Raw genomic sequence first — 23,446 nt, forward strand, 5'->3', positions numbered from 1 at the left:
TGGCCCCCCTAACGGACGGCGCAGCCGCCGGCACCTGGAGCGGGAAAACGGACGCGTCGGGTCTACACGGAGGGATCTTGCTATGGGTCTGACCCGGATGTTGCTCCAAAGTGTTCCTATGGGCTGACCTAACACAACCAGGTGGAGAGGTCCACTGGTCAAAGTCCGTCTGTGTAAAGTCAAAGGGCTAGATCTCGTGGTCAAACGCTAGAGGGTTAGGCGGGACGCGGGCCCTGTGGGTGTAGCAATGCCATCAGAGCGTTGCACCGGGCCCTCATACACGCGGGGTGTGGTGTGGTGCCATGTCCAAAGAGGCGGCGCGCGTCCTCTGGGTATGGCCCCCTCCACGTGACGGCGCCGCCGCTGGCAGCTGGAGGGGGGAAACAGACGCTTCGGGTCTACACGGAGGGGATTTTGCTGTGGGTCTGGCCCGAATGTTGCTCCAAAGTGTTCCTATGGGCTGACCTAACACAACCGGGTGGAGAGGTCCACTGGTGAAAGACTGTCCGTGTAAAGTCAAAGGGCTAGATCTCGTGGTCAAATGCTAGAGCACTACAAGAAATATGTCAACTAGTGACCTTCTATGAGTGACCCTGAAAGAATTGGTCATAGATCTATGACCATTTGAGACCAATTGGTCAAAAGCTGTTCGGGGGGCTCCAAACCCTAAACCATTGCGACCATTTTGGTCAGAAAGGTCGTAATTTCCTTACACGAAATGGTCACAAAGCAAACAGGGCTGGTCCGCAGCCTTATTTCTAGTTGTTAACGACCAATATAGATGGTCATGGCCTTGTAGATTGTGGTGCGTTGTGATGACTAGGCGCCATCTCATCAGTTTTGCCTATGTGTCATGTCCATGTGTCAATTTTTGCCCTAGGTTGTGAAGCAACCTATATTTCTGTTATTCCAAAAATTCCCAAAAAATTCTTATAAACTGTTTGGATCATATCTTCATCAAATATGTTAAAAACCTTCCTTGCCTAGTTCAAAAATAACTCAACAATATTCATTTTCCTATTCTGTTCAGAGCAACACTTTGTGAAGGAAGTGTTATTTATATATTCTTGATTTCCCTAAAAATTTGTGAAGACATTCTTCTTAGTATATGATCATCCTCGGCCAAAACTCACGCCCATTGGCCATGTGTATTTCCCGTACCGCTAATCAAACACTTGGCTGCTAATTCATGTTTGAGCATAGTTCGGTCTCCTCATGAGAATCTTATTTTATCATTTTCTTCGTAGCACCTACCTAGGGAGTTCCCAACCCACTAGACATGCCTAGGCCGCCCAGAACGCATGGCAACGCCACAGTCACGCAGTGACCACGCGGCAGCATGCGAGCATATGCGCTCTAGAGTTGGGGACCTCGGCCACCGTCCAAACCTCGATGTCTCGCCATCAAACCATGTATTTCTGATTAAATAGGTACTTATTTACCTAGAAATCATTTTTGGAAAAAATAAAGAGCAAACTATGAGGCACCTGCAGTTCAAATTTGACCCGCTTCCAACTGAATCGACGGGAATTTGTCTTTTTTACCAGAGGTGGATCAAAACTTTTGGCACCCAACCATTGTGTCAATTGTGCATTATATATGACCTAGTATTTATAAAATTGATTAGGTCCAATTTTACAACGAATATATGGTAGGTCCTTCACAAAAAAACTCATTTTGGGCACTCGAAAAAATGGAAAATGATTTTTTCGTCGAAATAAAAATTTCCTTAGGCAACATTGTTTGTCATTCCAAGATGCACCCTTGTGCACGATATGAGGTCATTTGAACAAACTATACCATGAATGTGGCCATAAGATTGATCATTTGGCTTGAAAGCCATGAATCTTCACGCATGATAGCTCGTTTCTGAGAATACTTTTTTAAAACAATTTCCGTATTACAAGTTTATTATTTTCCTGGAAACTTGGTCACATATAATGACACAATGCGAAGGTTTTCCAATTTTTTGATTTTTTTTGAATTTTTTATGCCCGTTTCAAATTGCGGTCAAAACGACGGGCTTGACCGTTCCTAGCTAGTGGTTGAATCTTGAATTTTTTTGGTGTTTCTATGATTAAATAGATACTTATGTACCTATAAATGATTTTTGTAAAAAATAAAGAGCAAACTATAAGGCAGCTACAGTTCAAATTTGACCCGCTTCCATCTGAATCGGCAGGAATTTCTCTTTTTCACCAGAGGTGGATCAAAACTTTTTACACCCAATCAGTTGGTCAATTGTGCATTAAATATGGCCTAGTATTTTATAAAAACGATTTGGTCCAATTTTGCAACAAATATATAGTAGGTCCTTCACAAAAAAAAACTCATTTCACGCACTCGGAAAATGGAAAATGAATTTTTCGTGCAAAGAAAATGAAAAATTCCTTAGGCAACATTGTTTGAAATTCCAAGATGCACCCTTGTGCACAATATGAGATCATTTGAACAAACTATGCCATGAATGTGGCCATAAGATTGATCATTTGGCTTGAAAGCCATGAATCTTCACACATGATAGCTCATTTCTGAGAACACTTTTTTAAAATAATTACCATATTACAAGTTTATTATTTTTTCTGAAAACTTGGTCACGTATGATGACACAATGCGGAGGTTTCCATTTTTTTGATTTTTATGCCTGTTTCAAAATGCGGTCAACGGCGGGCTTGACCGTTCCTAGCTAGTGGTTGAAGTTTGGAAAACTTTTGATGTTTCTATGATTAAATAGATACTTATGTACCTAGAAATGATTTTTTAAAGATCAAACTATGAGGTAGCTGCAGTTCAAATTTGACCCGCTTCCTACTGAATCAGCGGGAATTTGTCTTTTTCACCAGAGGTGGACCAAAACTTTTGGCACCCAACAATTTTGTAAATTGTGCATTAAATATGGCCTAGTATTTTAGAAAATTGATTTGGTACAATTTTGCAACAAATATATGGTAGGTCCTTCACAAAAAAACTCATTTTGGGCACTCAAAAAAATGGAAAATGAATTTTTCGTCCAAAGAAAATGAAAACTTCCTTAGGCAACATTGTTTGTCATTCCAATATGCACCCTTGTGCACAATATAAGATCATTTGAACAAACTATGCCATGAATGTGGCCATGAGATTGAGCATTGGGGTTGAAAGCCGTGCATCTTCACACTTGATAGCTCGTTTTTTAGAACACTTTTTAAAAATAATCGCTGTATTACAAGTTTATAATTTTTGCTGGTAACTTGGTCACATATAATGACACAACGCGAAGGTTTTCCAATTTTTTTATTTTTTTTTGAATTTTTTAAAAATGCGAAGGTTTCAAAATGCGATCAAAACGGCGGGCACGACCGTTCCTATCTGATGGTTGAATCTTGGAAAACTTTTTGTGTTTCTATGATTAAATAGATACTTATATACCTAGAAATGATTTTTGGAAAAAATAAAGAGCAAACTATGAGGCAGCTGTAGTTCAAATTTGACCCGCTTCCAGCTGAATCGACCTAAATTTGTCTTTTTCACCAAAGGTGTCTAAAAACTTTTTACACCCAACCATTTGGTCAATTGTGCATTAAATATGTCCTAGTATTTTAAAAATTGATTTGGTACAATTTTGAAATAAATATAAGGTAGATCCTTTACAAAAAAACTCATTTTGGGCACTCAAAAAATGGAAAATGAATTTTTAATTAACCATGACCAATTTTTAGTTAACTACGACCAATTTAGATGGTCATGACATCGTACGCGTGTGCAGCATTTTGATTGGTCCGTGGGCATTTCACGCCGATCATGGATGGATCACCATCGGATGCTCCCGGATCCAACGGCTGTCCTCACCCGAAGCCCACCTCAGCCGAAACCCTAGATCTCCCGAGTCCTCGTGCCCCTCTCTCCCCGCACACCACTCCTCCCTTCCAGATCGCAGCCGCCACCTCCCTCCGGCGGAGCGCCCCGCCATCCATGGCCCCCCACGCACTCCTCTCTCCCATCCCCTCCCGAATCACCGCATGTCCTCATCCTCGTCCACCCACGAAGCCCTGGACCCCTTCTCCCCATCGCCGCCGCCACTCCATTTTCCCAATCGCAGTCCTTCCCCATGCCTTGCGCTGCCCAAATCCACGCCGCACCTTGCCGTCCACGCACGCTCACCGTCCGTCCCTGTCTGCCTCGCCCCTGTCTCCCACCACGCCGCACGCCGCACGCCACCTCCACCCTCCCCTCCCCCCACGCTGGACGAGCGCCGCCGGTGGGGGCAGGTCACCATGGCCGCCACCGACCTCCGTTGTCTCCCCAACCCCGGCCTCCACTCCACCGTCGTTGGCCCCTCCCCGTCTTGTCGTGGACGCAGATCCGCTGGAGCTACTCAGCCCGCTGTCAGACCCGCCCTCCCTCGACCCCTGCCCGCGCCGGAAACCCTAGCCGCCGGCCATGGCGACCGACCGCAGGGTGCAGGCACAAGGCTCGGCTCGACGAAAGTGCTTGGTATGAATTCCTACTCCCCTCCTTCTCCTCCTCTTCTTCTCTCCCTCTCTGACCCCGTCTCATCTCGTGTTTGTAGGCAGGCGCCATGGAGTGGAACTTCCTCTGTTCGAGACGGCGTGGATCTTGTGCTCGTCAAGGTCCTTCTTCCTCCAGCACGAGGAAAAGCAGAAGCAGCCGCCGCATCAAGGTCCACCCCCTCTCTCTATTCCAATAATTACATAGACACGTTACTAGTAGCAGGCAAATGTCCAAGTTCAGTGTACCGATGGCCCAGTTAGGTGTTTTCACGCTCTGTAGTATCGTGCTTACAGCTACTGATGCACAATTTACACTAGCCCAAAGCTCCAAACCATAAGTTAAGAGCATAAATTTTGAAGGATCTGCATACAGATCACACTGTTTGTTCTTCAGATCCCTACCCACTGTCAAAGCAACTGTAACTACTCTGCATCTGTGCCATTTTTACAGTTTAGTATGCTGCTAGAATGTTTTGATCAAATCTACTTAACCAAGTGGGTTGCTGGCAGTTAACATGAGCACAGAGAATCAAGCCATCAAGTACACCAAGTGGTCAATTATGCATGATTGAGCACTTTCTATTTGCGTTGTTAAGGCGCCGCATCGCAGGTCCACCGTTTCGATTTTTCTTCTTGTTCTTCCGTATTAATAGGGACATCACATGGTTGATGAGTCAGCACAACCAATCCATGTGACATGTTGTCGCATCCAGATCTGCATGCTGTCCCACTGCTTCAAGACAAACCAGTTGGATCTGCAATAGACTTTCTATTCTGAATGCCTGAACTTTCCTGTGACAAATTTTACTGAACCTGAACAACACTTGCTCTTCCTGGATAAGTATAGAATTCTTGATGACAAAATACTCTGGTTACTAAGTTAAGTGCCCCTGTTTTTTTCTAATATGCAGGAATAAATGTTTTATGTGGCGTCGGAGAAGGTACTACGGATCTTCCTCCGCAGGGCCGACGACTTCTACTACCCGCCTGAATGGAGCCCGAAGAAGGTACTACGGATCTCCCTCGGCGAATTCGTGCATCTCTTTCTTTTGTTCTACTTGTGCTTGCTGATGTCGTTGTGTGCTCATGTTTTTGTTCCTGTTCGATTAATTCAGGGTGGGCTGAACAAGTTCCACGACCAACATGCCCTCAGGGAGCTGGCGAGGAAGCTGGACCAGGGCATCCTGATCATAAGGTCTGGTTCCTGTGATATTACCTTCTTTCGTATATGATTGTACATTAATACACAACATGATGATGTGAAGCTAGAAATGTGTCGGACCTGGGGTATTCTATCTAAACAAGATTATAATGTGTATGGTTGGGCAATGGAGTTGCAGTTATGTGGGTTGATGAGGTTTAAAGAATGCTGGGATGCCAAAGTAAGAGGGTGTGGATTAGGAGGAATAGGGGAGGAGTCTGTGCCACCAAAAAAAATTGGGCCATGCTTTGTATTTTTCACATATTACGACAACTGTTCACATTATTCCATTATCAAACCGTGCTGAGAAGATAGATTCATCTCAAAATATCTGTGTTGCAAATCAATTTTGTTAGTTTTCTTGGTCATATACCAATTATTTTCCTGTTGAGTGAGTTTTAATTATAGAAGAGAAATCATCTATTTCGTTGCAGTTTCGTTCGACTTATCCTTTGGTTTCAACTATACATCAGAGTGTACCATTGAGTGTATTATTTTCCTGTTGAGTAGCTTTATCTGTCGTATCTAGCTCAAGTAGCAGTGTCCCAATGAAGAAAAAAATTTAGTACCAGAGATGAATGGTTGATTAGTTTTAGCTTCAAACCATTTTAGTATATTTCTTTGTACCTGTGGCTTGTGGCTAAAACTAGTTTACTTTTAAGTTCATCCATGATGGCCCATAGCTATGAGATCTGAGGGATGCGGACCGTTCGAGCCATGCAGCCTATTTCAGCTTTGGTGAACCTCGTTTGAGGCTTAGTGTAATTGATGTACTAGTGCACTGCTTGGCGTAAAATTATAGCAGTACACATAGATATGCAATGAATGCTTCTAGTATCTTACACATGTATATTTGACATGAATGTGTACTGCTTGCTCTTCCTTTGCTAACATTCTTTTTACTTTTCAGCGAGGAACAGGATTGTCAACACCGTTGACAACATTATCTCTTTCTCAAATAAATTCTGCAGCAGAGCAGGCAGAGTATCTGAAGCATTTCAGGGCAGATAACATAGTTAAGGACGCAGAGTTTATTTGTCGGCATCTTGACCAGATGCCAAGCCTTGGACAATTCTGGGACAGTTATAGCAGACCCATGGCTTTTAGTAGACATGTTTCTTAATTTTGGTATAGTGATACATGAACTTCAATTAAGGTTTCAGATTAGTATTATGTTGCTGCTGATGTGCTATTTATAGCTACAGTTTGACACTATTAATTAGGCTTGCTGGACATGTCATGGTACACACCTTTGTCTTTTTTAGCATCAACAAATGTTTATCTACTGTGAAGTACTATAATTAGGCTTGCTTCCTTCTATAAGTGCATCTTTTGCTAATTACACTGTTGTATGTTTTCTTTGATAGACAAGCATGGAAATATATATTAACTTTATGCGAAACACTTATGCATGACTAAGTGTTAAGTTGATACAATTTATTTGATAGACAAGCATGGAAATATGTATTAACTTTCCTGAAAGTAGACAAGCATGATAATTCTGTTCAATTCTGATTTCTTTTGTAGTCAATTCTGTTCAACTGATTTTTGAATATTTCTTATGTGAAACCATATCTAGATCAGCAACACTTTGCATGACTAAACGCTGCTCAGTGATGATATCTGCATTCATACTGTTTGGTACTGTTTTATGTAGTTATGTGAATTGCACGTTTATTTTGATCCATTCGACCTTTTCACAATTAACTTAAGGTTGGATTTTCATGTTTATTATCACAACATTCCGGGAAGGCACGAGTGAGCCTGCATGCCCATTGATGCGTACCTGTTGTCAGTTGGACCATCTTCTTTAGCTTTTTGATGTGAAATCATATCTTAACACTTAGAACTTTGCATGATTAGTAGATCGATGGTGATATCTGCACGCTTATTGACTTTACTGTTGCTCTCCGGCGGAAATTTCTCCCTTATGTAATTAGTTCATCTTGCATTGCATCTACCCATGAATGAGAAGTGTACATACTATAATTTTCAGTTTTAACTAGGCTGAAATGTGCGTGTTTTATCTTCTCAGCATTATTCTTATTTACTTGCAAGTTTTTACTATGCAAGGTTTAGTCATGCCATCTTTGCTTGTGTTGCATGTTAATGTCATAACAAATGCTCACACCAAGTTTGTGAACTATGGCCAGGTACCAGAGGCTGACCAGGTACTCCATTGGCATCTCTAGCTCCCACATGTCACCCCTGGGCTGGAGCGCCTTGGGTGATCGGCATTCTCCTGGTGGCGCCGCTCCTCATAAAGTGTTAAGTTGGATTACCGCCTCATGTTGATGGCCTTGTTTCTAAACATTTAATAATGTTTCTTTTTGGTGACCTAATGTCGTTTAGGTTGCTGCTGCTGTGATGGAAGATCAGAACAGGCTGGAGATGCACACCACATCTTTAGTTGATGTTGCAACATGTTTTGGTGCTTGTGTATCTGTTTTTGCTTGTAAGCACATTGTATGTGCTTGTGTATCTGTTTTTGCTTGTTTTAGATGATGTTGGACGTGCAGAGTTGTATGTGTTGTTGTGTGTATTTGGATGAATGATTTTTGAATTTAACCATTTAATTGAGAGAATTATTTAGTGTTTTGTTGTTCAAATGTGTAAACTGGAAATCAGTGAATAAAAAGACCAAATGTTTTATCGGACCAAATAATATATGGGCTCTAAAAAGGCTACAGCCCAAATAATAGTGGACTGGAACATTGTGCATTTCTGGCAAAACCTGAACAAAAAGGCCTAATGAAATGGTTAGCAAAAGGGCCATGGCCCAGAAAATTAAAAGTCCGAATTGTAGGGCGTGGCCCATGAAGCCGACCAGAATTAACATGAAAAAAATACTAAATGGGCTAGGCCCATGTAGAAAATCGAATTGGACCGGGCTGAATCTTGTGCCACACCAGATTGCCACGCTGGATGCCTATGTGGCCTGGGGAGGTTGCTACTGACCAAAACGCCACAGTAGACGTAATTTGGTCATAAACGTCTACAACCTTCTCACAAAGAAGGTCGTGAATGTCAGTTTATGACCGCCAGCTTTTGACCTTCGGTTTTTGGTCACAAAAAGGTCGCAAATGAAAAATAGTGACCTTTCAGTGACCAATAGTCAAGGTCATAAGTTGACATATTTCTTGTAGTGGAGGGTTAGGCGGGACGGGAACCCTGTGGGGGTATCAATGCCACCGGAGCGTCGCATCGGGCCCTAATACACGCGGGGTGGTGTAGTGCCATGTCCGAAGAGGTGGCGCGTGTCTCCGGGGTGTGGCCCCCTCCAAGTGACGGTGGCACCGCCGGCACCTGGAGGGGGGAAACGGACGCGTCGGGTCTACACGGAGGGGATCATGTTGTGGGACTGGCCCGGATGTTGCTCCAAAGTGTTCCTATGGGCTGACCTAACACAACCGGGTGGAGAGGTCCACTGGTCAAAGCCCGTCCGTGTAAAGTCAAAGGGATAGATCTCGTGGTCAAACGCTACAGGGTTAGGCGGGACGGGGGCCCTGTGGGGATAGCAATGCCACCGGAGCGTTGCACCGGGCCCTCATACATGCGGGGTGGTGTGGTGCCATGTCCGAAGAGGCGGCGTGCATCTCCAGGGTGTGGCCCCCTCCACGTGACGGCGGCACCGCCGATTCCTGGAGGGGGGAAACAGACGCGTCGGGTCTACACGGAGGGGATCTTGCTGTGGGTCTGGCTCGGATGTTGCTCCAAAGTGTTCCTATGGGCTGACCTAACACAGCCGGGTCGAGAGGTCCACTGGTCAAAGCCCGTCCGTGTAAAGTCAAAGGGCTAGATCTCGTGGTCAAACGCTATAGGGTCAGGCGGGACGGGGGCCCTGTGGGGTGATAACCCACAAGTGTAGGGGATCGCAACAGCTTTCGAGGGTGAAGTACAACCCAAATTTATTGATTCGACACAAGGGGAGCCAAAGAATATTCTTGAGTATTAGCAGTTGAGTTGTCAATTCAACCACACCTGGATAACTTAGTATCTGCAGCAAAGTATTTAGTAGCAAAAGTGGTATGATAATAATAGTGAAGGTAGGAACATTAAAGGTAAATGTTTTTGGTTTTTTATGTAGTAATTGTAACAGTAGCAACGGAAAAGTAAATAAGCGAAGAACAATATGTGAAAAGCTCGTAGGCAATGGATCAGTGATGGATAATTATTCCGGATGCGATTCCTCATGCAATAGTTAACATAGGGTGATATAGAACTAGCTCCAATTCATCAATGTAATGTAGGCATGTATTCTGTAAATAGTCATACGTGCTTATGGAAAAGAACTTGCATGACATCTTTTGTCCTATCCTCCCGTGTTCAGCGGGGTCCTAGTGGAAACTAAGGGATATTAAGGCCTCCTTTTAATAGAGAACCGGACCAAAGCATTAACACATAGTGAATACATGAACTCCTCAAACTACGGTCATCACCGAGAAGTATCCCGATTATTGTCACTTCGGGGTTGTCGGATCATAACACTTAATAGGTGACTATAGACTTGCAAGATAGGATCAATAACACACATATATTCATGAAAACACAATAGGTTCAGATCTGAAATCATGGCACTCGGGCCCTAGTGACAAGCATTAAGCATAGCAAAGTCATAGAAACATCAATCTCATAACATAGTGAATACTAGGGATCAAACCCTAACAAAACTAACTTGATTACATGGTAAATCTCATCCAACCCACCATCGTCCAGCAAGCCTACGATGGAATTACTCACGCACGGTGGTGAGCATCATGAAATTGGTGATGGAGGATGGTTGATGATGACGACGGCGATGAATCCCCCTCTCCGGAGCCCCGAACAGACTCCAGATCTGCCCTCCCGAGAGATTAGGGCTTGGCGACGGCTCCGTGTCGTGAAACGCGATGAAACTTTCTCCTTGATTTTTTTCTCCCCGAGACGGTATATATGGAGTTGGAGTTGAGGTCGGAGGAGGTCCGAGGGGGCCCACGAGATAGGAGGGCGCGCGCCCTGTCTCGTGGACAGCCCGTGGGCCCCCTGACCTTGATTCTTTCGCCAAAAATTCTTATTAAATCTAAAAAGTGCCTCCGTGGATTTTCAGGACATTCCGAAAACTTTTCTTTTCTACACATAAAACAACATCATGGTAGTTCTGCTGAAAACAACGTCAGTCCGGGTTAGTTTCATTCAAATCATGCAAGTTAGTGTCCAAAACAAGGGCAAAAGTGTTTGGAAAAGTAGATACGTTGGAGACGTATCAACTCCCCCAAGCTTAAATGTTTTCTTGTCCTCAAGCAATTCAGTTGATAAACTGAAAGTGATAAAGAAAAACTTTTACAAACTCTGTTTGCTCTTTTTGTTGTAACATAAAAAGCCAGCATTCAAGTTTCAACAAATATTATGAACTAACCATACTCACAATAACACAAAGGTCTCACAATTACTCATATCAATAGCATAATCAGCTAGCAAGTCATAATAATAAAACTCGGATGACAACACTTTCTCAAAATAATCATAACATGATATAACAAAATGGTATCTCGCTAGCCCTTTCTGAGACCGCAAAACATAAATGCAGAGCACCTTTAAAGATCAAGGACTGACTAAACATTGTAATTCATGGTAAAAGAGATCCAGTCAAGTCATACCCAATATAAACCAATGATAATGAATGCAAATGACAGTGTGTTCTCCAGCGGGTACTTTTTAATAAGAAGGGTGATGACTCAACATAAAAAGTAAATAGATAGGCCCTTCGTAGAGGGAAGCAGGGATTTGTAGAGGTGCCAGAGCTCGATTTTAAAATAGAGATTGAATAACATTTTGAGCGGCATACTTTCACTGTCAACGCAACAACTATGAGATGGCTGTATCTTCCATACTACATGCATTATAGGCAGTTCCCAAACAGAATGGTAAAGGTTTATACTCCCCCAACCACCAACAAGCATCAATCCATGGCTTGCTCGAAACAACGAGTGCCTCCAACATACAACAGCCCTGGGGGAGTCTTGTTTAATTAATTTGATTTGATTTGATCTTTTTGGATCATGGGACTGGGCATCCCGGTTACCGGCCCTTTCTCGTGAATGAGGAGCGGAGTCCACTCTTCTTGAGAATAACCCATCTAGCATGGAAGATATAGGCAGCCCTAATTGAAACATGATCTGCTCGAGCATACAAAACAAAATTTCATTTGAAGGTTTGGAGTTTGGCACATACAAATTTACTTGGAACGGCAGGTAGATACCGCATATAGGAAGGTATAGTGGACTCATATGGAACAACTTTGGGGTTTAAGGAGTTTGGATGCACAAGCAGTATTCCCGCTTAGTACAGGTGAAGGCTAGCAAAAGACTGAGAAGTGACCAACTGAGAGAGTGACAACAGTCGTAAACATGCATCAAAATTAATTCACACCGAGTACAAGCATGAGTAGTATATAATCCACCATGAACATAAATATCATGAAGGCTATGTTGATTTGATTCAACTACATGCGTGAACATGTGTCAAGTCGAGTCACTCAATTCATTCAAAGGAGGATACCATCCCATCATATCACATCATAATCATTTTAATAGCATGTTGGCACGCAAGATAAACCATTATAACTCATAGCTCATCAAGCATGGCACAAGCAACTATAATCTCTAAATGTCATTGCAAATATGTTTATTTCATAATAGCTGACCCAGGAACGATGAATCATCATATTTACAAAAACAAAAGAGGTCGAGTTCATACCAGCTTTTCTCATCCCAATAAGTCCATCATATATCGTCATTATTGCCTTTCACTCGCACGACCGAACGAAGTGTATAATAATAAGAGTGCACGTGCATTGGACTAAGCTGGAATCTGCAAGCATTCAACTCAAGAGAGAAGACAAGTAATATGGGATCTAAATATAAATAAACAATCATGCATATAAGAGCCACTAAGCATTTTCAATATGGTCTTCTCGACCCCCAAAAGAAAGAAAAGAAAATAAAACTATTTACACGGGAAAGCTCCCAACAAGTAAAAGAAGAACGAGAAATCTTTTTGGGTTTTCATTTTAATTTCTACTACAAGCAAGGAAATTAAACTAACTATTTTTTTTTTGGTTTTTCTCAAGGTTTATCAAACACACAAGAAGAAAGCTAGAAAAATAAATTTAAACTAACATGGATGATACAATGAAAGAGTATGAGCACCGACGACTAGTGTGTGAACATGAATGTAAAGTCGGTGAGAAATACGTACTCCCCCAAGCTTAGGCTTTTGGCCTAAGTTGGTCTAATACCAGTGACCGCCTGGCTGATATTCATAAGTGAAACTGGTGTAGTACTGAGATGAAGAGGCAACCGCCTCCTGAGCAGCGGTGTGTTGGCGAGCTGCCTCCATTCCCCTCTCATATTCAGTGGCTTCTTCCCTAGTGACGACATATCTTCCTTTTGTCTAATAATCAAAAAGGTAGGGAGCAGGAAGAGTAACAGGGACGACGTTGCGTCTATCATAGATTAGTCGATAATGGCGGAATTGTTCATTCCTCTCAAGAAAATTATGATCAAACATAGCTTCTTTATCCAAATAAACAGGAGGTACAATCATACCCCCCTCTCGCGGAGCTATATTAAGAAAATTTGCCACACGGGTTGCATAAATTCCTCCAAAGAAATTTCCCTTTTTACTATTATTATGCAACTTACGTGCAACTATTGGCCCCAAGTTATAACCTCTGTAACCAGACACAACACTCTTGAGGACACAAGATCAGGAGCACACATGTGACATGCTTCGTCCTTAGCGTTAATGCTTCTACCAATAAAGAGAGCAAAGTAATGTATAGCAGGAAAATGAATGCTCCGTATGGTAGCTTGTGTTACGTCCCTAGATTCTCCCACAGTGATACTAGCAAGAAAATTTCTAACTTCAGATTTGGGTGGATCATTAATATTACCCCACTGCGGGAGTTTGCAAGCAGTTGTAAAATCCTATAAATCCATGGTATAAGACGTATTATAAATATAAAACATAACACTAGGAGAATTACGCGAAGAAGTATATATGAACCTCCACACAAATGAATCAGTCAATTGATAATATTGAGGACACTTATCTTGTAAGAAGTCCTCCAGCTCGGCATTACGCACATACGCATCAAATTCCTCCTTGAAGCCTGCTTCGACCATAAAATCATCGGATGGCCACTCACAAGCCCGTACATTTGCGTCCCTCGGAAATTCAACATCTTGCTCATGTATAGCAATCCTTGGCCCTTTCTTTGCTGAGGAACCACCTTGGTACATTCTTCTGAGCATAATTCTTTTTCTGAAAATTCTGAAATTTTAGTAACTTCAAAATAAAAGTGGATAAAACTAAACAAGATTGATAGCAACTACTACTACAAGTGCCTAGAGCCTATATCATGCATTGGAATTGCTTGTGACCTCAAAATTTTAACATGCAAGCTCAAGAACATTGTCACCTATGCAACAAAAATTTGCAATGAATAAAGCACTAAAACAAAAACTAATTGGACCAATGGAAGAGTCACATACCAAGCAACAATCTCCCAAAACAGTTTTGTGAATGGAGCTTTGAGCTAAGAGATCGAAAATCGCAGCAAAACGAGTTAGAACTCGGGCATGAGCTGGATGGGGATTTTTATGGGTAGAATATGGAGTGTGTGGGTGCTGGCATATGTGGAGGGGAGCCACCAGGGGCCCACGAGACAGGGTCTCTCGTGGCCTTGTGCTTGGCCCTCCTGCAGTGTTTTCAGTGCCTGAAATCCTCAAATATTCCAGAAAAAATCATACTAAATTTGCAGGGCATTTGGAGCACTTTTATTTTTGGACTATTTTTTATTGCACGGATAAATCAGAAAACAAACAGATAATACTATTTTTGCTTTATTTATTCTAAATAACAGAAAGTAAAAGGAGGGTACAGAAGGTTGTGCCTTCTAGTTTCATCCATCTCGTGATCATCAAAATGAATCCACTAACAAGGTTGATCAAGTCTTGTTAACAAACTCATTCCGAATAACATGAAACCGGAGAAATTTCGAATAACACTAAGTTATCTCAACGGGGATATGGAAATCCCCAACAATAAGAATATCATACTTATTCAGGTTGTTCCCATCACCTATGCATGCCAATGTGATTCTTATCCTTTTCATTAGACAGTGTGTTCCCATCAATCCATCCATGCATCGAACCAATTTTTTTTACTCTATTCAGGTTGCAATTACGAACAAGTAGCATATGTATGCACTGAACTACTTGCATAAGACGGTGAAATACTTCTTACTCGCATGAGTGGAATTTTGGAATAGAGAAAGAACATACAACAGCGATCACGTAATTAATTGATTACATAAACCGAGATCACGTAAAACAAGTTTGATAGCGTGTGTGTGTGAAATAGATGGATTATGGTCCCGTACCCAATAAGATGGATATGTGTGTGTGTTAGAGAGAGGGAGAGGGGGAGAGAGAGTCAGGAAGAGGGAGCGAGAGTGTGTGTGTGAGGATTTGATGGTAAAAAAGGTCGCCAATGTCGTAATATTGAACTCTTAAAGTTAATGTGGCCCCATTGCAACGCACGGGCTTTCTTCTAGTAGACGTAAGGGCTGAAGCAAGGAATGATTTAAACAGGCAAACAAGCTTCTTGTACCCAGAAGTGGACACACACAAAAATATTTGCTATACCTCAAGAATAATATTTCATGACAAAAGAACATGGTTTTTGGTATGCGTACAAATAAACAAATTTGCTGCCTCAAGAATGTTATTTTTCAGGACTAGTTCCTTTTTTTTATCATGCAACTTTTGCCATGGGAGGTCTGGACCCAGACTTCCTCTATTTTATCATGCAACTTTTGCCATGGACTGGGAGTTCTTCATTCAGATTTCAGAGTTCCACTTTTTCATTTTGACAGAGTTGAAGTGGTGATTCCAGCTGTAGAAACTGCACTTCAACGGAACACAATAAGCATGATCATCAACCATGCCATAGTGATGCAAATGATCATGCCAATATGATGTCCTAATGAGCTCTTTGGTGGAAGGAGAATCGACACTATATATGCAAGCAGAAGTTTTTCACTACAATGCATATATGGAGGTCCTTTGTTGGGTGGGTGAAACAGTGCATATTCCACTCTTTTGATTCCGAGATATTAGAGTAAACCAATACAAAAGGCATATTGGGCCTCACCAAATTTGTGATCTGATAGAAGGTTCCCCTCTTGTAGATTACCAGCATGGGAGGAGTCTCACCGTGGACACGGTCCGGGCCGGTTCGGTCCGTGACCGACGAGGCGATTGGACCGTCGGCCGACAGACCGTACCGGACCGACTTGGGAAGGGCTGCGATCCTCTTTTGTGGCCCCGAACAGTGGTGGTAAAGCTTGGGCCGGATCGAGAGGACCGCCCATGGTAGCGTACGACGACGGCAAGTGGCAGCGTGTGGCCACAACGAGCGGACGCACTTGGCGACCGTGAGCGGTGTCACGTATCGGCAGGAGTCTATGGGGGACGGGGAGGACAGGAAGGATAGGAGGACAGGAAGCGTTCCTTCGCGGGCTTGTTTTTATTTATTTTTGTGTGGTTGCTCTGGTAGAAAAAATTCAGCCGGTTTTTTCATACTTACTAAAAATTTGTGAAATTAGAAAATGTTTATGGATTTTATAATAAAAGTTCATCCATTTGAATAGAAGTTCATCGCTATTGAAAAATTCATCAATTACAAAAAAAAATTCACAAATTGCACTAAAGTTCATCGATTTTGAAAAAAATAAGTTTATTGAGTTGAGAAAAGTTCATCGGTTTTAAAAAAATCACCAATTTTGCAAAGAAAAGTTTCCAAAATTGATCTTTTTCTATGATTTTTGAATAATTTTCGTGTGTGACGACTCGGAGAGGGTGCCGCCCCGCTTCCTGGCCCACCAGGCGCACTCAGCGCTGAGTGTGCTGCGCCAGAGCCACTAGGCGACAGGTGCACTGCACCGTTGTCCCCACTGTCTGGCGTGCCAGGCGCAGGAGAATCTGTCCCGGGATCGCCGTTGTCAGGGTTAGGCGCAGCACCTGAATCCTCCTCGTACGGCGTGTTTGTCCTTTGCTGCATAAAATCATGACCAAAAACAACAACATGATTTCCACTAAAATTAATAGCAGAATTATTTTTTTTGAAAATCAACCGAGTGATCAGCCATATGTTCGCCCCCATGATCAAGTGATTCGGGAGTTTTGCTATCTGGTAGAAGTAGAAGTTCCGAACGGAGGAGGGCACCGACATTTGGATTTAGGGAGGCAAAAGGAAAGTTCGTATCATCAAAACGTGATATATAGACACGGCCGGATGCAACGTCAAGACACTTGAAACCTTTGTGAAGGTTGTTGTATCCAAGGAAAACACATTGCTTGGAAGGGAATTGAAGCTTTCTAGCATTGAAAGGGCGAAGATTCGGCCAACATGCACACCCAAAATTTTGTAGGGCATGATAGTTTGGTTTTTCTAAAAACAATTTCTCTAGTGGAGTTTCAGAGTTAATAACTTTTCTTGGGGGTACAATTTATGAGATATGTGGCAGCGAGGAAGCTTCATCCCAGAACATTAGGGGCATAGAAGCATGAGCTAGAAGTGAGAGACCAACCTCAACAATGTGACAGTGTTTTCTCTCAGCTGATCCCTTCAGTAGGTCTGCATGAGGGCAAGAAACATGGTGAGTGATGCCTATCTGACGAAAAAAGGCATCTAGTTTTTTTACCTCACCTCCCCAGTCGGTTTGCATGTTCGGCACCCCCAGACCCACATGCTCATTTTCCATGCAAACCAAGTGCCAGTTGGCAAGATGTAATTTCGTATTTCCTTCAAAATCACTCGAAGGGCAGTGGGCCAGCTGGCTGTTGATCAGGTCCAGGGCCCACTTAGGGAAGTCTGAACAACAGTAGATATGTGTTTTTCATATGTACTCGCGAAGTGTAAAAATGGCATCTCTCTGAATATCAGGAGCATGCACTGTTGTGTGTTATTGCCGGCTAATTGACGTTTGTATGTGGTTGTTCCTGATAGAATCATGTACACGAAGGAAAAATGTATATCAGCGGCCTCATCAACGTTTTCTGGTCCAGTTTTTGTGAACATCCAATCGTGTATAGCTCGTCATGTACCTGGAAAGACTAGAGCCTATGTAACTGGACAGGGATCTACGTGACTGCATCCGCTTCAGTTGTTACTGCTCTTCGGAGTCCATTATGTTGTGTGCTATGCAGTCGACAACTTCCGTATGTGAAAGATAATTTATTGGCTTGCTTGTCTAAGTGACGGATTGAGTTTAGGTTTCCTACTCTTTGAAAAATAAAAAAAGTTTAGGTTTTCAGGACAGCATGAGGAGGGGTTAATGCATCATTGATTTCGGATACATGGGAAAATAACTGCGATTTAGAGGTGGGAGCTCTAGACCCAGATTTCCCCTGTTTTATCATGATACTGTTGCCATGGATTGAGAACTCTAGATTCTAATTTCATGTTCCCATGTTTTCTTTTCGATAGAGGTGTACGGCTGATTCCAGCAATGAAAATGTCATTTTTGCGAAACACAATAAGCATGATGTTCCGCCATGCCATAGAATTCCAATATGATGACCTGATGACCTCTTTGGTAGTAGGGGAATCGAGTCTCTCTATATATATGCAAGTGGCAGTTTTCCCAATACAACACAATGCATACATGGTGTTGGCTGGGTGAAACGGTCCATACTCCATGCTTTTATTTCGAGATATTAGAGTAAACCAATAGAAAAAATATATTTTGCTTCACCGAATATATATAGGATGGATCTATTATGATAACACCCTTAAGAGTCTTATTCTAATAACACTGCCCTTATTCTGCTAACAAACGCATACTGCGTCCACACCCCGATCGAACCTCACCCCAAACAACATACGTACACCTTCTCCCCCCAGTCAACTACCACCCCCGACCCAATCCAGCTTCTTCCCTATCCACATGCACCCAACGCTGTCTCCTCCCACCTCCTTTCGCCCCTGGCAACTGGGGCTTCCGGATCCACATGCCACAAGGGCTCCCCGAACCACCAGTCGGATCCCCGCGGCGACAGGGCTCCCCGAACCACCAGTCCGATACCCACAGCGCCAGGGCACCCCGAGCCAGATGCCGGATCCCCACGCCGCTGGCAAGTGGGAGGCTACCGCGAGATCCAGCCGGGGCGGCCATGGAGGGATCCAGTGGGCGGAGGAGGTTCGCCGCGCGCCCTGACTTCAAGCAGTCCTACCTCCGCGGGCCTCCCTTGCTCCTCCCCCGCAGCCGGATCCATCTCCCCCGCGACCTGCCGAGGCCCCTCCGCGGCGGCCGGCCACCGGAGTAGACAACGGCGACCGCGGCCACGGGAGGTCTGTGTGGGTGTCTCCACTAGAGGTCGCAGTTCCACTGCCCCTCGCCAACCCTCCAACCCCAGTTGATCTACAGGGAACCAGCGACCCCCATCCTGCCGAGATCCCTCTGCAGCCCTGCTCCTCCTCTGCCCTACCCAGATTTCACCCGTGACCGCAGTCCATCGCAGGGGCACCTGCAGCTCTCTCTCCCACTCGAGGAGGTACATCGCCAGGAAAGGCTTGGAGGTGAGCTCGTGGTCTACCCAGCGCGAGGGCTGGCATCCTCTCAAGCAATGGTGCAGTGATGGGGATGACGAACAGGTGGTGGTGCACGGTGAGCTCGAGGTTGCCCACAGCCTCCCTCATGCGTGTGTGATGCTGTGTGGCAACAAGGCCGCATGAGGTTCCAGCTCTTCAGCGACCCCCCTTCATCATATTCCAGTGAGGTACCAGCCCGCTGACTTCATGTAGTACGGACGGCGTTGCGGCGCAGTTCGCCATGCGAATCTCGTCCAGGTTTGGTGCTTTTTAGTTTGGTGCTGCTCAGAAGCATTTTCTACTATTTTCAGAAAAAAATGACGATTTGTTTACGATGCAGTGCAGTTTAGATGCTTACCGAGGATTTGCAGCTCGCCCGCAAGTGGCTCGTGGTCCATGCAGCTCGGGCGTGCAGCCCACTATTGGTTCCTCCACCGTTGCAAGTCCTCAACCTGTTGCACTGTCATCCACGATGCAGTCCACATAGCCAGAGTATGCCGCAGCCCACATCTCCAGCGGGTGCAGCTCGTGGCCCGCCAATGTGCAGTTTCGGCAATCGGTGTTTGTAGTATTGGCACATGTACTTCCGGCGGATCCCTACGGGATCCTCACCGCCAGCCACGCCACCTCCCGCGGGATCCTCCTGCTATGTTGTATTGTATGAATCCCTCACCCCCTTGACCTCTTCCTGGCTGCTGCTGCACCAAGATCCTGTGCATGCAGGTGTTGTGGTTGTGCAGCTCGGAGATGCTCGCCATGCGGTTCAAGGCTCGTGCTTGCGCAGTCCGGCAAGCGCATCTCTTCCTATCTGGTCGGTCGACCATGGCCATGCAGCTCGGAGACGCTCGCCATGCGGTTCGGAGCTCGTGTGTGTGCAGTCCGGCAAGTGCCATCTCTTCCCTGCAATCCATCGACCATGCCATGCAACTCAGAGACGCTTGACATGCGGTTCAGAGCTCCTGTGCGTGCAATCTAGCGAGTGTCCGTGCATGCAGTTCGGTGAGCATCCGTGTATGTGTGTTCTGCTGGCCCTCAAAAGCAGTTCTGATGGTATATGTGTGTGGCTATAAAACAATGAATGGGTGTATGTGTGTCTATGAGCATCATCGGCATCCATAGACAAAGGCGCAAAACAAAATGTGTGTTGGTTAGCTCTGTCGTGGCTTTTGTTTTCTGTTGTTCATTTGTTTGTTAAAAAAATTCAAAGAATGTTGGTGTGAGATAACATTCTTTTGATGCAAAATTGTAATTTTAAATGCAGTGCACTCGTCCCATTCATGCAACTCACTAATATTGACCATGTAGTCTTGATGATTTATTTTAAGAAACGAACAAAACAATTAAGTAGTTCCACTTGGTAAATATCTGAAAAGAAGCTCGTTTCTTATTAGATGTAGTTCCCTTGGTCGGTCCATGCGGTCCACTTGCCCAGTCTATGCGCATGAAAAATAATAAGTATGAAAAAAGCAATAAAATCTCATGCGGTTTACTTTTCGTAGTGCCGAGGTTCACTTTTTGTAGTGTTGCGGCTAACTTATGCCCCGACGTGAAGCAAGGGCAACTTCCTCGTCTTGGAAAATTTACGTCTGACAAAATAAGTTATGCAAGTCGCTTGCACGTCCGATGCAGTGCGGTTTTCAGTATGAAGCAGTGCGGTTTTCTGTTCGATTCGGTCCACTCGTCGATTTTGGTGTCGCGAAAAACAGAGTGTCCTTATTTCGCTAAAATCAAAACTGCTCTTAAACCGTAAAGAATTAAAAAGATTGTTCTACATGAAAAAGTTGTGCCTCGTCGACATCTTTCCAACGGCGTATCGTTTGAATCATTCCAACAAGCGTTTTGTAAAAATTTACAAAAAAAACGGCCGCTGTCACTCGTCATCCGCAACACGATTTTCAAAATTAACTTAAAATCGTAACAAAACTCAAGAACATTTCAACAGATGAAAGTTGCGCCTCGTCCATAGTTTTTCAACGGTATATTACACGCCACATTTTGACAAACGGTTAAAAAACTGGAGCTAATATTAGCAGAATAGTTAAGCCAACATTTTAACTTAATACTGCATCGTACTAGGCAACGTGTGTATGGCGGCGGCTGACGGTAAAAATAACGAGGAAATGTCCTATAAAAGATGCCTTATGCGCTAGTTAAGCCAGCTGGCACTCACCACATGGTCGGTTGGGTCGGCCTATTAAGCATAAATGCTCGCTCGACCGTCTATTGATCGGTTGACCCTTGACCATTTACTGTTTGACCATGTTGACAGTTGACTTTTCAAAATTTTGAAAAAGTTCACAAATACCAAGAAATTATCATGAATTTGAAGAAGTTTGTGAATTTGAAAAAAAATATCATAATCTGATTATTTTGTGAATCTGAAAAAGATTATAATTTTTTAACAAGTTCACAAAATCGAAAGAAGTTCCTGAACTTGGAAAAAGTTCAAAAAAATTATAAAAAATTTAAAATATCAAAAAAATCAGGAAAGGTCTTGAATATGAAAAAAATACACTTATTTGAGAACAATTTAAAAAAAATCCAAATTTCAAAAAATAAAAAATGAAGGAAAAATCATGAATTTTTTTTTTCTGCATTAAAAAAGATAAATTAAAAAGAGAAGGAAAAAATGAAACGACGACTAAAAACCGAAAAACCAGGAAGAACTCGATCACGAACAAACCAGAAGAAACCAACCCAAAGAAAGCTGGTGTTCGCGGAACTGGTGCAAAGGAAAGGTGCTAGTATGGGTCGGCCCACTAGAACTGCTCCTTGGTCGCTCCCGAGAGGGGCGACTCGGGCGGATCCCACGAGCGCAACCGCGCCCCTTCCTACTCCGATCCCACTCTCCCCACCGCCACCGCCGAAGGACGCCTCCGGTCTAAGGCCGCGAGGCTGACGGCGGTGGCGGGTCGTCATCCTCCTTATGCGACTGGTGGCGGCGGGTGCCCCATCCTCTTCGCATTGCGGGATCTCTGGTTGGAGCTCCATGGCAGCCCTGGACAACATGGTTCTTACGGCAAAGATGGGCGCCGGGGCGACATCCCTGGATTTCTTCGGCGACCACAACTGCCGACGTGGCCCCGTGGGCGGCATGATGTCTGGTTCGAGGCGCTCGGTGTAGCTTATCTACTCACCTCTGCATGGTGCGGGTAGTCACAGTGGTGCCCGCAGAGATCTCCAGCCTGCTGTTGGGAGTTGGCGGGTGGTGCTGTCCTCTAGTTCTTTTTTCTCTAAGACGGTCTTCTGCCGGTTGTCGGCCCTTGTGGATCTGGTCATTGATGAGCTCCAGAATGCTCCACTGGAGATCTTCATTGGGTGCTTGACGCCTGTAGATTTCTGGATCGCATTGGATTCGGTCGTGTGCGCCTAGATTTCAGCACGGGTGGCTTCAGCAGGGTGTGACACGAAGCTTCATTGTCTGTTGATAGTATGGGACATGTCGGTATTTCTATTTCCATGGTGACGACAATGGCAGAGAATGTCATGGTGGCTGAGGTGTGAGGCCTTGTAATGGCGGATCGAGTCTTCGTGGCGATGAGGACTTTGCTTGGTGATTCCTGACTCGTGGCGGTGGCATCGGCAAGTGGAGGCGGTAGCACAGGCAGAGTATAGAGTCTTAGCTTTCAGGGTGAAAGCCCAAGGTCTGACCTTAATTGGTTGTGCCTGGCAATGACCTTGTTGAAGGAATTGTTTGAGAGCGCGTATCTTCTTCATGGTGAACAACTAAGATCTAGGATCAGACGATGGCGGTGTTTCTAAATTGTTTCCTTCTTAGTGGCGTCGCTTCTGGAGAATTGGGACTTCGGGTGTTGTCTAGGTGGTGGTTCATCCTGCAACTACAAGGAATTGATCACTGTTGCGGGATTTTTGTCCCTTCTTATTATTTTTGGCTGTGTGCTTCCGTAATGTCTTTCCGATGTTGTGTTGTTTCAAAGGTTGTAATATATATTCCTTTTGTCAAAAAATGGTTCAGCCACCTTGAAGATGAAGCGAAGTAGACATGGGCGTCCTATACGACAACTATTGTAATTGGCGCGTAATGCGCCTAATAGGATCATCTTGCTTGTTTAGTCCAATTTGCTTTAGGCCACTTACCATAACATGGCTTTTTTCT

The 23,446-nt window shown here is 44.0% G+C and overlaps 1 protein-coding gene and 1 long non-coding RNA gene across 2 annotated transcripts; both read left to right on the plus strand.

Moving 5' to 3' along the window:
• Positions 1-3,890: 3,890 nt before the first annotated feature.
• Positions 3,891-4,695, plus strand: LOC119280262 (vegetative cell wall protein gp1-like). Its single transcript, XM_037561167.1, has 2 exons — positions 3,891-4,473; positions 4,550-4,695. Exons 1-2 carry the CDS (start codon positions 3,999-4,001, stop codon positions 4,693-4,695), a joined length of 621 nt encoding a protein of 206 aa, XP_037417064.1. The 5' UTR covers positions 3,891-3,998.
• Positions 4,696-18,675: 13,980 nt separating this feature from the next.
• On the plus strand, positions 18,676-20,578 carry LOC119278840. The gene is made up of 2 exons (XR_005137995.1): positions 18,676-19,587; positions 19,670-20,578. It is a non-coding gene; the product is annotated as an uncharacterized LOC119278840 (long non-coding RNA).
• Positions 20,579-23,446: the final 2,868 nt, after the last annotated feature.

Source organism: Triticum dicoccoides, chromosome 3B, assembly GCF_002162155.2.
Source record: "Triticum dicoccoides isolate Atlit2015 ecotype Zavitan chromosome 3B, WEW_v2.0, whole genome shotgun sequence".
NCBI classification, from domain to species: domain Eukaryota; kingdom Viridiplantae; phylum Streptophyta; class Magnoliopsida; order Poales; family Poaceae; genus Triticum; species Triticum dicoccoides.